A 15,545-nucleotide genomic window follows, 5' to 3' on the forward strand; every position below is an offset into this window, starting at 1 on the left:
GCCTTCTCCTCGTTACCTCCTGTGCACCATCAGGATGCAGGCCCACAGCCCTGTGGGTGGCACGCATTTTGCCATTCTGGGAGATGCTCTCGCTGTTCCTTGCTTTTCAAAGAGCTCTTGGGGATTGGGGAGGGGGATACTAATCCATTGCTCCAGCAGCTGGTGACGGGGTTTCCCTTCCTCTTGCAGGAATTTCCCAAGAAATGATGGTTGTCTCCCCCATCTCCCTTGTGCTTCTATACGTTAAGTCAACTTTCTCTTGAACAAATCACTTAGCCTCCCATTTTCTATCTGTAACGTAGAGGTAATAATACCGTCTGCAGAGTTATTGGGACCATAAATTCAATCCCGTATATCAAAGAGATCTGTAAAGCGAAAAGTTACAGCATAAGCATAAGAGATTATTATTCAGGGAGGAAATTAAAGGGAAAAGGAAGCAGCAAGGCAAGGTCAGGGCGAGGAAACACTCCCTGGCTCCTGAATGGATTTAGCTCCAGCCCCTCCAGCAGCCCCTCCTTCCCTACATTCCCTACCAGCCTCTTCCTGCCCTGGGCCTGGCTGTGGAGCTGAGGATGGGCAGGTGGACGGGCAGTCACTGCAAACTTACCCTGGCCTCTTTGCCTCCTCCCACAAAGTCACAGAACTGGTCAGGGCGCCTGCCTGGAGCTAGAACCATCCTGAGGCCATGGGGTGCAACGGGGTGGGGGGGTGCTCCCCTTTGCTCAGGGCTGGCAGGAGGGCCACCAGGGAGCCACCCAAGAGCAAGGGTCCTCACCAAGGTTGCCAAGGTGGAGCACAGGTGCTGAGTGCCATTAAGGACCTGGATGAGTGAGGCTAGAAAAGACTGGCTCTTTGAAGAGGTGGATTTAAATCCCACCTAGCACTGCCCGCTGCATCAGCAGTGAGGCTCCTTCCCCACCTGACTGGACCCCCACAGCCCACTCCTCTCTGCTCTCCCTTTTTTCCTCAGGGCTGGTTCACACCCGTCTTTACCTTTCCGCCGGACAGGAGACCCTCAGTCTGGATAAAGAGGTGCTCTCTCTTTCCCCTGCCAGGTGTCCGACCCTAACTTCTTTAGGTCCCTGAGAAGAGCCCCAGCTCCTTCAGTCAAGATATAAGAGCTGCTGGGAGCCACTTGGATTTCTCTTCCTTCCCCACTCCCTGGATCATGGGACAGATGCACTATTTATAATTTCTTCAGGGAGGCGGCCAATAAGGGCGTTCTTTCTATTCCTTGGGTTTCCCTAGCCAAAAATGAGGCATTAGTTAGGAGACAGCTGCAAAGACAGCAGGCCCTTGGGGAAATCCTACCCAGCACAGCAGCCATGGCCTCAGGAAAGGAACCTGCCTACTTTGGCAGGCCTTGAAAGTAATGCCTACATTGAAGTGTGCTGTGAGAGCCGCACTCCATAACCTATGCTTAGAGGGACCTGGGTTTGAATCCTGGCTCTGCCACTTATTAGCTGTGTGAATTTGGGTACCTCCCTTTCATGAACTTGTTTCCTCATCCACAATGTGGAGATAAACATCTCTACTATCTAGAGTGGTGGTTGGGATTAAGCGAGTTGATGTGCATAAAAACTTCTCATACAGTGTCTGGCAAATTCCAGGAGTCCAGAGATTGTGAGTCCCCTTCTCCCACAATAGAACAGGCATCAGATGACTTTCTGTATTTAGCACATATTAACCTTGGGGCATATGGGTATGATGTGGCTTCTAGCACACGGGAGCCCCAGTTCTGGAAAATTTCTTCTGTTTTTTTCATTGGATTGCTTCAAATCAGGGTTTCTTGCACTTGCGGATCTTGAGGTTTCCAACTGTTGCATGCCTAGGCCTGGTCATAATCAAATAAAGTGGGATATGGAAGAGGATGGGACTGGGGAATGAGAGAGAGCGTGCATGTGAGAGAGATAGAGAGAGAGCAAGAGAGAGACAGAAACAGAGAGAGAGACAGACAGACAGACAGAGAGAGGGAGTCTGCTGGGTCCTGGAATCCTTGGGTCCTTGGGGAGAGGGAGGGTGGACACAGCAGCAACTGCACCAGACCCCTCTCACTGCCTTTGAGACTTCCCACTCCTAGTTTGCAGCCTGTGTGTGGAGTCTTCTCTAGTTCTCAAATTCTTCACCTGAAGAATGTGAATAGTGATCCCTGACTGGCCTGCTTACAGGACTGTCCTGAACATCCACAGTACTTGGAGAGGTCTAGACAGTGGTGGGGGAGGCAGATGAATGGGTTCCCTTCCAGGTGGGCCCCAAGACACACCTGTCCATCCAGACTTCGGGATCACCTGGGGCCTCGAGTGGTTGCCTTGGCTAGCTCCTATTCCTTCAGCTTTCAGCTTAGACATTGATTCTTCAAGGTCTCCTGGACCCTTAAACTGTGTCCCCCTCCTGTAAGTTCTCATAGCGTTTTGTATATTCCTTTTACAGTATTTATCATGAGTTGAATAGTGTGGTTATTTGTGTGATTATTTGTTTCACACATGTCTTCCACACTCGACTTTAAGCTCCATGAAGAAAAGGAGTATGTCTATTGCATACCATCTGCACATAGCAGGTAGGTGCTCAATAAAATCCTTGCTGAATGAATACATGAATTGCCGGCCTCACCCTTCTTCTATGCCCCAGTCAACACCTGATGCCAAGCACCCATCTATTACACCCTCCCTTGCCCAACATGTCCTTATAAAAAGGAGAAAGATGACATCTCTCCTCCCATTATAATTCAAGGGGCAAGTTGGCTAGATCATAGTTGCCCTTCCTCCCATTCGCCCAGTACAGCAGGCCCAGCCCAGGATCCAAGAAAGTTGCAGGTGAGTAATTGCTATATTTATTTATTTATCTTTGCACAAGGCTGCCCTCTGGTGGTTAAACATCGAGAGAGCATGGCTAGGAACCAGCTGGCTGAGCCATCCGTGCTCAGAAGCTGGTCACTGAGCCAGGAACAGGTAAGCGCGACAAGGAGGCATCCAGATGAAGATTCATGTCAGTTCTCCATCCTTATGAATGGCTCCCTCCAAATGTAACAGGAAGCCCTGGCATAGGAAAAGTAAGAACATTTTAAAAGCCCCACAGAAACCCCACCCTACCCCCAGTGGGGTGGCCTGGAAGTAGGGGGAAGGGTAGTTTAAATAGCTTTTCTTTTTCCTCAGTGGTGTGCTGGCAAATGCTTCACAACAGGCTCTCTCTCTTTCTCAAAAACATCCTAATGTGTAGTGTTTACCGATGTGCGTGGTATAAATACTCCCACCATGGCCAATTTCAAACTACCAATGTGATGTCACTGAAAGCAGAGTTGGGAAGAGATGGGCAGTAGCAGCATGTCATTATGTAGTAGTTCCACCACACACGTACCATGGACGTAAAAAAGTTCAAGAACATGGTTAATAGTAAAACATAGTAAAATAATTGGGAGGTGGTGAGTTTGAGTATTTAGTACATTTGTTTTCAACGTAATATATTTAATTGTGAGTTTATATAATTTAGTTTTTAATAATGGCTGTATTTAACACCTGGCTTGCAAAATTCTGGGAAATTTTAATAATCGGTTCTTGCAAGCCTAGTAGTAAGAGCTGGCTCCAGCACACCACTGCTTCTCCCCACTTCCTCCTTCTCTTTCTGTTCCTCCTCTTCCTCTTACATGATTTTCTTGGCATTCTGTACGGGTAGGAGGGATGGGGGATATGGGAAAGAGTTTTGCTGCAGACGTTGCTGTTCTCTGAGCCAGGAGCCATAAGGTGCTCAGGAAAGAGGATGGAGAAATACAAATCTGGATCCTGGAGGAGATTTCCGTGTGTGGGTTGGGGGAGGGGTGTGTCTGGAGTTTTGCAATTGGATCTTGAGGATGCTTAGTGCCTGGATGAAAGACCACTGACAGGGATCGGGCCCTATGGCCCAGGAGGCCCGTGCCCTTGGTGGTCCTCCAAGGGCTCTTACTTGGGAGCCGTGGAAGGGGTGAGCTAGGTGAAGCGGCCTGTGGGGAGCCGAGGCAGACAGAAGTAGGCACTGGGGAAGAGGCTCAGGTTGATGGGATTGCCGTCCAGGCGGATGTCTTCCAGCTGCCTCCGGGTGTGCTTGTGCTTCTCAGCGTCACAGAAGGTGTCCCTCTGCATGGTCTTTATCATGTTATTCTGGAAAGAACACACTGACAGCTGCAAGCCTCCTCCGCCTGGAGATTCTGCCCTCAGGCCGCACTGAAGGCAGGCTCAGTCCGCTCTCCCTACCAGCTCGCCTCCCCTTTACAACTGGAGAAACCGAGGCACAGAAAGCCAACGCCCCATACAAGGAAAGAGGAGAGGAGACCCATTGAGGACAGATGGAGAGAGAGGGCAGATTGAGAGGGATGAAGGCAAGACGGGAGACAGAGGGTAAGGGAAGGGGGAAAAGGAACAAGCAACTGGGTGAGATGGGATAAGGACATGGAGGGGAAGTGTTTCAAAGAGTGGGAAGGGGAAGCAATCAAACTGAGTCTGTGGACAGTGGTCTGAACAAGACCTACCAATCCTTGTCTCCAATGAGCTCTCAGTGACGTAGACCCACTGCTGCCTAAGGGGGCGGGCTCCCTGCAATCTGACCCCCACTTTCTGTGCTGTTCAATGCTCTTGCTCTTGGGGAGGCAGCTCACCTGCAGGTGTAGTGAGCGCAGGCTCAGGGGCAGGGACCTGGGGATGGAGTCCAGCAGGTTATCGGCCAGGTAGAGGAACTGCAGCTTCTCCAGCGCCTGGGGAGGAGGCAAAGGGTGCGGGAGGCTGGTGGGTGCTGTGGGGCCATTGGCAGTGATGGGTGCCTGATGTGACCCCGTTCGCTCACTCAGGGTCTCCTGGGCCTCAGCCAGGTGCCAGGTTCCGCACTGGGTGCTGTGGGGGAGGCCCATTTCCTCCCACTGGATGCAGAAGGAAAAGCTGCTGCCACTGAGGCGCCAGCAGCTGGGGGAGTGTGAAGGCACTCGGCAGTGTCAGCAGGGACTCTGGGAAGAGCAGGCAAGGGGCAGGGGTGGGTGGGAGGCAGGACGCAGGAAATTTCGGCCCAGCCTCAGCATCTCTGCTATCAGAAGGGACTTTCCCAAATGAAAAGTCTCCAGATGCTAAATCTGGAGCAGCTATGGACAGCATGGTCGGGAAATTCTCGGACTAGCGTAATGAGAGCCACAGGCACAATGGAAGCAAATTGCATATGTGAGTGTGACAGAGCTGGGGTGTCAATCTCATCCACACCCCTCTTCATTTCCTCGCTGGAACTGTCCCCAGGACTCTTCCTGGCCCTGCTGAGTGGGCAGCCCAGGGGGCCATATTTGTGCCATGTGTTTAGCCCTTCCCATCAAAACTGGCCAGCCAGTGACCAGATTTTCTCTCTTGAGAATTTGCTCCTAGAAAGACAGTGATTAGTCAGTTAGTGATGGGTTTTGGAAATAAAAGAATATGTAGAGAGAGAACTGGAGCCAGTACCACTGCAAGTCCAGTCACATGTAAGTCAAAGTTTTAGGGGAGCAGAAACTGAGTGTGCGAGGATGTTGGTGCACAGGGAGGTGACTGGGCAGTTGCACAGAAAGAAGCCGAGAGACCAGGTGCCCCACAGAGGGAGAGGGGGAGCTGCTGATGGTTTAGATGAGGAAAATGGGGTTTGATTTTCACACCCCAGAACAGGGTTGGAGCAGAGATATCCCGTGAGGGCCATGGGTGTGTGTGTGTGGTTGTAGGCATAGGTGGCAGGTGGCAGATGGGGGACTTAAGGCCCTGGCTCACCCTGAAGGCTTCAGGCTGTATCCCTGAGCTCTGGAGCCGGTTCAGGCGGACGTCCAGGACCTCAATGCCAGTGGGCAGCACAGGTAGCGCTGCCAGCTTGTTCTCAGGGAGGATCAGATCCTGCAGAGCAGGCAGCAGGAGGAGGGCATCGTCATCGATGGAGGAGATGAAATTGCTCGAGAGGTCGATCCTCTTCAGTCTTGCTGAGAGGTGCAGGGCAGGACACAGAGAGGTGAGGGACACACCATCTTCCCTCGCTCCTGCTGGAGCTGCCTGTGCCCTGGTGAGGGATACACCATCTTCCCTCGCTCCTGCTGGAGCTGCCTGTGCCCTGTTCCCTGCCTCTCAGGATAGGGGATGCTAGCCAGCTCTCCACCTGCACCAGGTCCAAACCAGAAGGAATAACTTTATAAACCTGGAAAAGCCCTCAGGTTCTGTAATACCTTTCCCTGGAGTTCTGTCCTATGTGGATTGGCTTGGAAGAAGCTTTTTGAGGGTAAGACCCAACAGGCTCAGGAATCCCTGGATCCATCCCACTTCTACCCGTTAGTTTACACAAAAGAACAATGAGGCCCAGGAAGGCTCAGTAATTAGTGGAAGAATCTGGATTAGAGACAAGAGTTACCGTGGTCTTGTCCAGAGGCCAGGACGGCAGAGAGCTACAGTTGCTGGGACAGCCTGAAAATGTAGGCTTGATCATACCTTCTCCTCCCCTGCTTTCCATAGCTTCGGGGAGAACATACTAGAACAGGTCACTTCTGCCATCTAAAAAATCTTCAAGGAAAGGAATTAAAGAGACTGGGGCTCTTTCTGTTTGATAGCTGGAGAGACTGAGAGCCAACAGGGAAAGGCACTTGGTCTGGTGACTGTTCAATGTGGCTGGGTGGCAAGGGAAAGGACCCTGGGGGGTTCCCTCTGCCCACCCACTCTTTTCTGTTGCCAGGACATTACATACTCAGCCCTTTGAAGTCTCCAGCCCGAATTCGGCTGATACGGTTGAAGCGGGCGTACAGGTAAGCGGTTGTCTGGGGAAGAGGAGGGATGTCCTCTAGGTCAGCGTCATCACAGTACACAGAGGAACCAAGGCACACGCAGATCAGACAGGTTGGCAGGCCTGGCCCAGGTGGAAGACAGAACAAAGGGAGACCCCCCTCCTCAGTCAGACTCCCTTCAGCCTCTGGGACCAATAGCCCCGGCCCCAGGGAGTGTCTGAGCCGTGGTTGTCTGTGTCTTCTTGGGTTGCTGCCCAGACCGACTGTCACAATGTACCCAGGAGTGCTGTGGGCCGCTGCCAGCCTGGCACTCAGCCCTTGACCTAAGAGAAGCAGATCCACCCTCAGTTATTACCCATTACAATCCAAGCCCATCAGTGCCTTTATCAGACCCTGGTCCTGTGTAGGTTTTTCTGGGCCTATGTGGGTGTTTCTAGGACATCTATCAGTCTCTTTTCCATAGGTCTTCTCTCTGGTCCTGAAAGGTGCAATGAAGTTGAAATAAAGCCAGATTCAGTGGAATGGCCAATGGCTGCCGGCTCTTGCATCTGCCTTGTGGGCGAGGAGTTAGACATGTTCCGTGTGGCTCCAAAAAGCATAATAGAGCCAAGGTGGAGTGTACACTGCCTGCCCAGGACTCATTTCCCCTTCTTATGGTTATCAGCATCTCAGTTTTCTATTGGAAAACATCCCTCCCCTGTTCTCAGTCCATGACCAGTGGTCATGAGACTTAGGCCAGGCCATTGAGCTCAGACTGGCTTTACAAAGTTGGGAAGGTTTTACTGAATACTGCAGGAGGTTTCCATCCCTTGTTATGAGAAAGGACAGAGATTACTGGAGATCACTGCTCGTCCAGCTCAAGGGGGAACTCTGTTGGTAGTGACACAGACCCAAGATTAAGAGATAGCTCTTCTTCACCAGTCGTGACCAGACAGTGTACTTATCCCCAGGCCTTGAATGGCAGGTCCAGCTGAGGCCCTTTATGGTCTCTTTAAGCCTGGGAGGTCATGGATTCCTGACAGAAGTGTTTTCTCTACAGATGCCCCATTACCCTATACCCACCAAAGGCAAACATCTCAAGAGGAGACCAGGGACCGAGAGCAAGCAAGTCAGGAATTAACTGCGTCCTCCTCTGCCTCAGTTCTGATCCCCAGCAGAGTGCCAACCCCCTACCGGCGGGTATGCCAGCATCTCAGAGTCTCCAGGAGCGCCTCAAGGAGAGGGAAAAGCTGCTAACGAGGGAATTCAAGCTGAAAAGCAGTATGACTGCTTCATTTGCCCCCATGCCAAATGACAGCCACAAAGTTATTTATTCTTCTCTACAGGCCTTTAATTGTCACTAATCTAATTACCACTCAACCTGCTCCCCCAGCGATGCTATTAATTAAGGTAGGTGGCTTTTCTAGGCACAGCGGAGTTCTTGCATTTCTTTGCTTCCTATCCAGTTTGTGCACTCAGGAAGAAGCATTAGGAACAGCCAGACTCTCCCTTTGTTTTTTGTTTTTTGTTTTTTTCTGCCCTGCAGCTGTTTCCCCTTCTCTCCCTGATCCTCCACTCCGTAGCTCTGACTACACTCCTCTTTGGCACCCCTGGTGCTGGGTCATGGCTGCCGGCCCATGACCTGTGGCTATTGAGACCTGTGCCTGTGAACTTACCATGGTTGGTCAAGGAAACCAGCAGGCCCAGCGTCGTAGGCCTGGCCATTGTGGGGTTTGAAGGGGGTGTCCTTGGAGCCTTTGTGCTCTGGGTGAAACTTGTCCTGGTTGGAGAAGCCAGGCTGGTCCCTTTAACCTGGAGACACAGTATACAGTAAGCCAGCTTTGAGGGACTGAGAGGGACTTCACTTTAGATTCTGGGAACATCAGCAACCAATTTCAAGCTTGCAAAGAGTCACTGTGGAGAATGAGGGAGGGATGGCAGAAAGAGTGAGCAAGGCAAGGACCTTCTGAGCATCTGGTCCCTCATTATGACATGGATGAGGAAACTGAGGTCCAGATAGGGGAGGGACTGAGCTCAAGGGGCCATCTGGTGGCAGAGCCAGAACCACATCTCCAGACCCCCGAGGCTGGGCTTTTCCCTTGCCCGCACAGACCAAGGTCAGACAGCAGATGAGTGCAGGCTTCAGATCAGTCCCTGCAAAGGCCAGAAAGGGCTGAGAAAAGAACTTCAGAACTGAAGATAGTCTAAGAAAAGACAGGTTGTAACATTCCTTTTTTCAAGGGAGAATGTGAGGACATTGCTGTTGTCCCAGTGAGATACACCTTATCGTCTTGAAGGCAGAGGGAAGGAGGGATGTATGACTTCTAAGGGAAGTCCCACAATATTTGCTACAAACAGACAAAGAACTTGAAGTTTTGTGTCCTCTTTCTTAGTATTATCTAAATGACAAGTTCCTGTGGAGGGACAAGAATTTCCACCTCCTAGAGAAAGTTGGAGGCTTGAGATACCTGCATTATGGAACAGGTAGAGAGGGACCAGGCCTCAGGCTCCCAGTTTCTTGCAGGGAATGCAATGGGTCTGCTGCATGCCCCTCACCTTGGGGAGCTGGTCCCTGTCGTCTGTGAGTTCATCATAGTTGCTCAGGTCAATGACCTGATCGTAGTTGTCCAGGCTCAGGACATAGTCCTCCAGAGGCAGAACTGCATAAGAATCGCCTTCCCCGTGCGGCTGGTCTCCCTCCCTCTCCCTCTCCGTCTTTGGGAGAGATGCTGTCCTTGCTTCCTGCATCATCAGGGCCAGCAGGCTGAGTAAGGCCAGGAGCTTCATGGAAGTCCTGGCAGGTGGGGGATGGGATGAGAATGGGGCCGAATCACTTAGGTTTTCAGTCCTGGGGGAATAGCTCACAAACTCACCCCACTTCCCACCCCAGCACTTGCAGACTCTTAAGCCATTTGTCACACACTTAGTGCCTTCATTGCATGTGCAGGCTCCTTCAAGGCTGGGGCTACATCTAGGGGGATATCTCCTGCCAGCCTCCCTCACTGCTCGCCACTTCAGTCTCTTCACATGCTCATCCACACACTGATATTCACTCACGCAGGAATGTGCAGGCACCTGGCAAAGGCTCATTTACTTATCTCAACACAGACACACTCATGCATGTCCCCTTGTCTACATACGTCCCTACTAACTAGGCACACACTTGTGAATTTACACAGATGTTCTCTTATACAACCACCCACTCAGAGTACAACCATTAGCCACTAAACTAGATTTAGAGAAACTTCACCATTAAGGAATCCTGTGGTTTTTAAAAAGATCATTCATTCATTCATTCATGCCTTTGCTTGACAAACATTTATGAGATATCTTAATAGTCCCAGGCACTTGATTTGTCTCTGGGGGCACAGAAATAAAGAAGGCATGCCTAGTTCCAGGAATGACTAGTCCATTTAGAGAACATAGGCTTAAAAATTGATTACGGTGTAAAAAAGCATGTTAGTTTTAAAATCTATTTATAAATGCAGCTTTTTAGAAACAAATGATTATGGAAACAAAAGAGCTCTTTGTGTTTGGTTGTACACACCTGGAAAATTCCTTAGGTTTCTGTGTACAGGTGAATTCAAATGTTCATGCAAGTTCATCCACATATGCACAGATGGGTCAAGGAATGTGTGCAGTGTGGGTGTGAGGTACCCAGTGCATTTCTGATAACGCAGCTCTCCCCAAAGCCAGCTACACAAGTCTCTAGTAGACTCTCCCTCTTTTTTTCTTCATTTTTAAAAATTGAAGTATAGATTTACAATGCTGTGCCAATCTCTGCTGTACAGCACAGTGACTCAATTATAAAAAATATGGGGCTCCCCTGGTGGCACAGTGGTTAAGAATCTGCCTGCCAATGCAGGGCATACGGGTTCGAGCCCTGGTCCGGGAAGATCCCACATGCCGCGGAGCAACTAAGCCCATGCGCCACAACTGCCGAGCCAGCGTGCTGAAACTCCTGAAGCCCGTGCACCTAGAGCCCGTGCTCCACAACAAGAGAAGCCACCGCAATGAGAAGCCCACGCACCGCAACGAAGAGCAGCCCCTGCTCACCACAACTAGAGAAAGCCTGCGCGCAGCAACGAAGACTCAATGCAGCAAAAAAAATATATATATATATATGGAAAGCTTCATGAATTTGCGTGTCACCCTTGTGCACGGGCCATGCTAATCTTCTCTGTAGCGTTCCAATTTTAGTATGTGTGCTGCCAAAGCGAGCACGCTCCCTTTCTTAATTTTTGCTGGGCAAGGGGGTAGAGCCCCCATCCTAGCAAGTGGTGTCTCTTCACCTTACCTCCCAAACGTTACTCCAAACCAAATTATATAATCAAAAAAATCTCCAAGCTAAAGCCCTAAGACAGTTTACTGCCTCCCTCCAACCTCAATCCCCTGTCTCAACCCAGACACCCAACCCCACTGCACCCGTGCCCTCCTCCCCACAAGCACTCTCCCTCTTTTGCATACCAACGGGCCCAACACCTCAAAGCCTTGAAGCTTACCCCTGTAGACTCTTTTGGTTCCAGATGGAGGCTCACAGCTTCCAGAGAGGTGGAGACTCTGATGGAGAAGTCATGACCCACGGAGGGGTCTGGGTAGACTGTCGCCTGGGGAGGGCAGGGGAGCCAGCCAAGGCAGGCATGTAGCCAATCAGACTCCTCTTTTTCCTGACGTCCAGCTGTTTCTTCTCCTCTTTCCTCAGCGGGTCCCTCATCCCACTCCTTTGCTTGGTTTGAAAGAATTTTTTTCTCCCTCCCTCCACCTCTTCTACTCTCAGCCCCCTATACGTACCCCTCCCCACCTCCCATCATCTTTTCCTCTCTTTCTCTGTCTGCTACGTCTCTCTTTGTCTGGCCCACCGTCTTTGAAGGGGCAGGTGGTTCTCACCTCCTGAGGGGAGACCAACCCCTCAGATTCTGTACTCTCCAAGAAGAGAAGGCAGCAGTGGGGGTATGTGGAGGGATGGGGCTTGGCTTTCCAGCTTTTTTCTCCAGCCAGAGAGTGATAAGGCTTTGGTTTCATACATGGAATCCAAAGATTAAAAGAGGCTCAGCTGAGGTACTCCGACCAGCACCACTACCCACCACCTGGACCTCTAATACAGGACCATAACTGAACAAAGATCACCACAGGGAAAGAGATTCAAAGAGAAGGTGAATGGGGGACGGAGCAGGATTTGATAGCCAACTTCAAGCTCTCTGACGATGATGGGGAGGAAGATATAGGAAGTTCTCCTAATCTATAAGATTGGGCCCTAGAAAAAGACTTCCCTTTCATAAACACCAGGAGGCACTGTGTGGGGTCCTCAGGGGGATGAGGAGAATCGCCCCCACTCCATGGTCCCCTACCAAAGATGTATGTGTCAGGAGAGATTCTCATTTCCCTGGTGCCTTAGGTTGCTGCAGGGCAAGTCCTTGCTGAAGGCACGGGTAAGGGGCTAAGACATCGTCCCCAGGAGTCTGCCAGCCTGCATACATGTTTGCCCAGGTTCATAGGTGATGCTCCTCCCTACTTCCTCCCACTAACCAGATACCGAATCCCAGCTGCATGGTTCTCCTTAGGATCATTTAATCCAAACCTTTCATAGTGCATGTGGGGAAACTGAGGCCCAGCAAGGTGAGGTGACTTGCCCAAGGTCACACAGAGCCAGGGCCAGGTCCTAGATTTCCTGATTCTCAGGCCAGAGAGTTCTCCTTCATTCATATGACCCTCCCCTTCTTTGCCTCACCCCAGAGGTCCTGAGGCCATGTGTCTCCGTGCCCTCAGAAGAGATGGCCTTGGCAGAACTCATCTCTGCCCTGGCACAACAGGTGAAGGGGCAGTGCTCAGCCTGCGGTGCTCCTGGGCACCAGCTGGTGTGGAGGGGGCTTCCCCAGTTCAAGAACCTTGTCACCAGAGCAACACTTGTTCCTGTGCCCCAGACAGCCCCCCACGTGTGGAGAGACACGCAGGGCTCTGCTGGTGTAGGGAGAGAGCCCCTGGAGCCAGGAAGGTGCCCAGGAAGCAGAATGCATATGTGGCGGGCTGTCCTCTACTTTCTCTCTACAGCCTAGGCTCTGCAGCCAGAAACCAGCGCCCCCGCCCCGCCCCCCAGTCAGCCTGGACCTCACCCCTCCCCACCCCACACCACTTATTCCCTGCGAAGAATGCAGATGTGACTGTTCTTCATTCCCCCCTGCTGTCTGCTCCCACTCTCCTTCCCCGCTTTCTCGGTGACGCACACCCGCCACCCCTCCTGCTCTCTGGGCTCTATCGCTGTGGCCCCTGCAATCGGTATTCTCCCACGCATTCGGCCAGCTTGGCCAGATTTGCGGTCACGCCACGCATGCGCCGGCTCCCCCACCTCCGCACCCTCCCCCAGCCCCCGTCCCCGGACCCCAAAGGAGCACCTTCTGATTTAGGCTGCACGTCTTAGACCCTCTCCCAGCTTCTGCTCTCGGTTTCACAAACACACCGGCACACACTCTGGTTACCATGGATTTCAGGGAGGGTCCATGGGATGTGTGTGTGTGTGTGTGTGTGTGTGTGTGTGTGTGTGTGTGTGTGTGTGTGACCTACGTGGGAACCGTCTAACGATCATGCTGTTGTCCCAGGCAGCTCAGCTCCCAGAGAGCCCGGAAAAGGTGGTGGGAGGTGCGGGAGCTGGTCTAATCCGAATCTCATTAGGAGAAGCAGGAGGCATGATGATGGAACAGAGGTGGCAGGCCCTGGGGACAGAAGTCTGGCCAGCTGACCCTGTTGCTTCCCTGTTCGTGGGCAGAGAGAGAGGCAGGGGTGGAAGTTTCAGGAACCCTCCTGCTTTTTGGACAGCAAGGGTCTATTCCCTGCTGAGGGCTTGTAGCTACATAACTCCATGACTGGAACTCATTTCCTCTCTCAGGCACACACACACACACCTCATACAGGGTAGACTCCATGCCGTCCAATCTTTTTCTCATGCTGCTTCTCTTCTTTCCTGTTTATGTGCTTTTTCCTCCTTCTCCCACCTGGCAAAATCTGATTCAAACCTTAAGATCCAGCTCAAATGATAGGGGCCATTCTGGTTTCTCCCAGGCAGAAGTAGAGGCCCTCTCCACTATGCTTTCTGTACCCAACATTATTGCAGACACATAAGACATGCAATTACTAATTCATGGATTTTTCCCTTTATGAATTCCTCAGTGGTATGGGGTATATATTACTTATCCTTGAATTCTTAGCTGGGAACCTTGCACATGGTTGATATATGCTGAAAACTTGCTGAATTGAACTGAAGCAGGAATTCAGGGGGCAGGGTGGGAGGGGTGGGACAGCATCTGGCAGTTTTCATTCAAAAGAAGATGGTGTAGTCTGGGAGGATCACAGAGTTGGTTCTGGAACAAACCTGCCACCTGAAGAGAGATTCCAGGGTACCCTGTTTTTGCCCTTCTGTGAACATCTGCATAGCATGTAGACCATTCCAGATGATGTGGCTGGCCCTTTGCTCACTGCCCTTGATACACCTCTGCCATTGTTTTGTGTATCTTACACTACCTGTCCTTAAGTAGTCTGTTAGCTTTTCCTGGTCAGGAATGGTGTCTGTTTTGTGTCTTTCAGTACTGAGCATTTGGGAGACCTCAACAATTTGGTATCTGCGGGCTAAAAAGAACTTGGAGATTTGGGCTTAAAATGTAGCTGTCAGATTTCTTGTCTGACTTCAGGGATTATTTTTGTAACAATTGTGAGTTTGGGGGAAATTCACCAAAAACACTTTTGGAATCATTTTCCTAGAGCTTCTTAAGGATAGGATCCTTTCTCCACCAGTCTTCTCAGAGCAAGGAAGGTGGGAGGCAGGGGGAGAGGTGTGGCAAAGTGACTTTAAGGTACTATTCTCTTCTGTTTACATTGTCAAGTTCAAGCAGGATATTTTTCATATAACTTTATTTTCTCTGCTGTGAAGCGTGCTGGAATGTCAAAGTTGTTGCACAAAGTTAATATGGTCTTCAAGAAAGAATAGATATATGTACAGAGTACACATACACACACCTTCCTACACACCTGTATGTTCATATGTCAGCAGCACTGAGAGAATTAACTTGTATATGAAGGAGGGGGCTTCCTTAAGCCCAAGGGAAAACAGCACATTGTATGTGGGAGGGTGGTGCTGTAAAGCCAATTTAATTTCCTCTGGTTTACAGATACAGGGAGCAATGGAGGAAGCAGAAGTATTCTAGATGCGCCAATAGGATGATGGTGATTTTGTTTCTGTTGAAACAAAACACTTCAGGTTGGCAGGAGCTGGGGAATGACCCCTCCTCCCCGGGGAGCCCCAGGAGCTGTGCTCCCCTGAGGGCCTCATCAGAGGGGCTGAGGGCACAAGGTGGGAATAAGGTGCAGAAGGGGCTTATCCAGGCCATAGCACCAGGTTGCTTACAGACACAATAATATCTTGACTCAAATCAGGAGCCTTGGAGAAACCAGCTGCAGCCTCGAAGAAACCAGCTGCAGCCTCGAAGAATGAAGCAGTTGTATGTGAGCATGGGGGAAGGAGGCTGTAATGAAATGGGCCCATATTCTGTAAATTAGCAAAAGGGAAAAATAAGAGTATAATGGGAATTTCTTGAAGTTAGGGACCTAGCTTAATCCAATTTCTTAAACATCTCTGGAACTTTTTTCAACCTCACTTGGGAGTGGGCACTGTATCCTACTCATTTCTAGGACATATGCTCCCACCCCCACCAACATACACTCAGGCTGTAGAGGGGCAGCATCCCCTAGAGGGAGTTAAGGGGAAGATGAAGTTGAGTCAGCCCTGTGGAACCCAGGCTTCCCTTAGAGGCCTGTCACACTGCTCACCTGGGCCAGACAGGGTGGG

At 50.9% G+C, this 15,545-nt stretch overlaps 1 protein-coding gene across 1 annotated transcript; it reads right to left on the reverse strand.

The window, feature by feature from the left end:
* Nucleotides 1–2,938: 2,938 nt before the first annotated feature.
* Nucleotides 2,939–9,499, reverse strand: OPTC (opticin; the record flags this gene model as incomplete). The annotated part of the gene is made up of 7 exons (XM_079697926.1): nt 2,939–3,035; nt 3,937–4,130; nt 4,625–4,720; nt 5,742–5,944; nt 6,697–6,855; nt 8,389–8,524; nt 9,269–9,499. The coding sequence occupies 6 exons, from the start codon at nt 9,497–9,499 to the stop codon at nt 3,960–3,962; spliced, it is 996 nt and encodes a 331-aa protein (XP_079554052.1). The 3' UTR covers nt 2,939–3,035; nt 3,937–3,959.
* Nucleotides 9,500–15,545: the final 6,046 nt, after the last annotated feature.

This window comes from Hyperoodon ampullatus, assembly GCF_949752795.1.
Source record: "Hyperoodon ampullatus genome assembly, chromosome: 2".
Classification (NCBI taxonomy): domain Eukaryota; kingdom Metazoa; phylum Chordata; class Mammalia; order Artiodactyla; family Ziphiidae; genus Hyperoodon; species Hyperoodon ampullatus.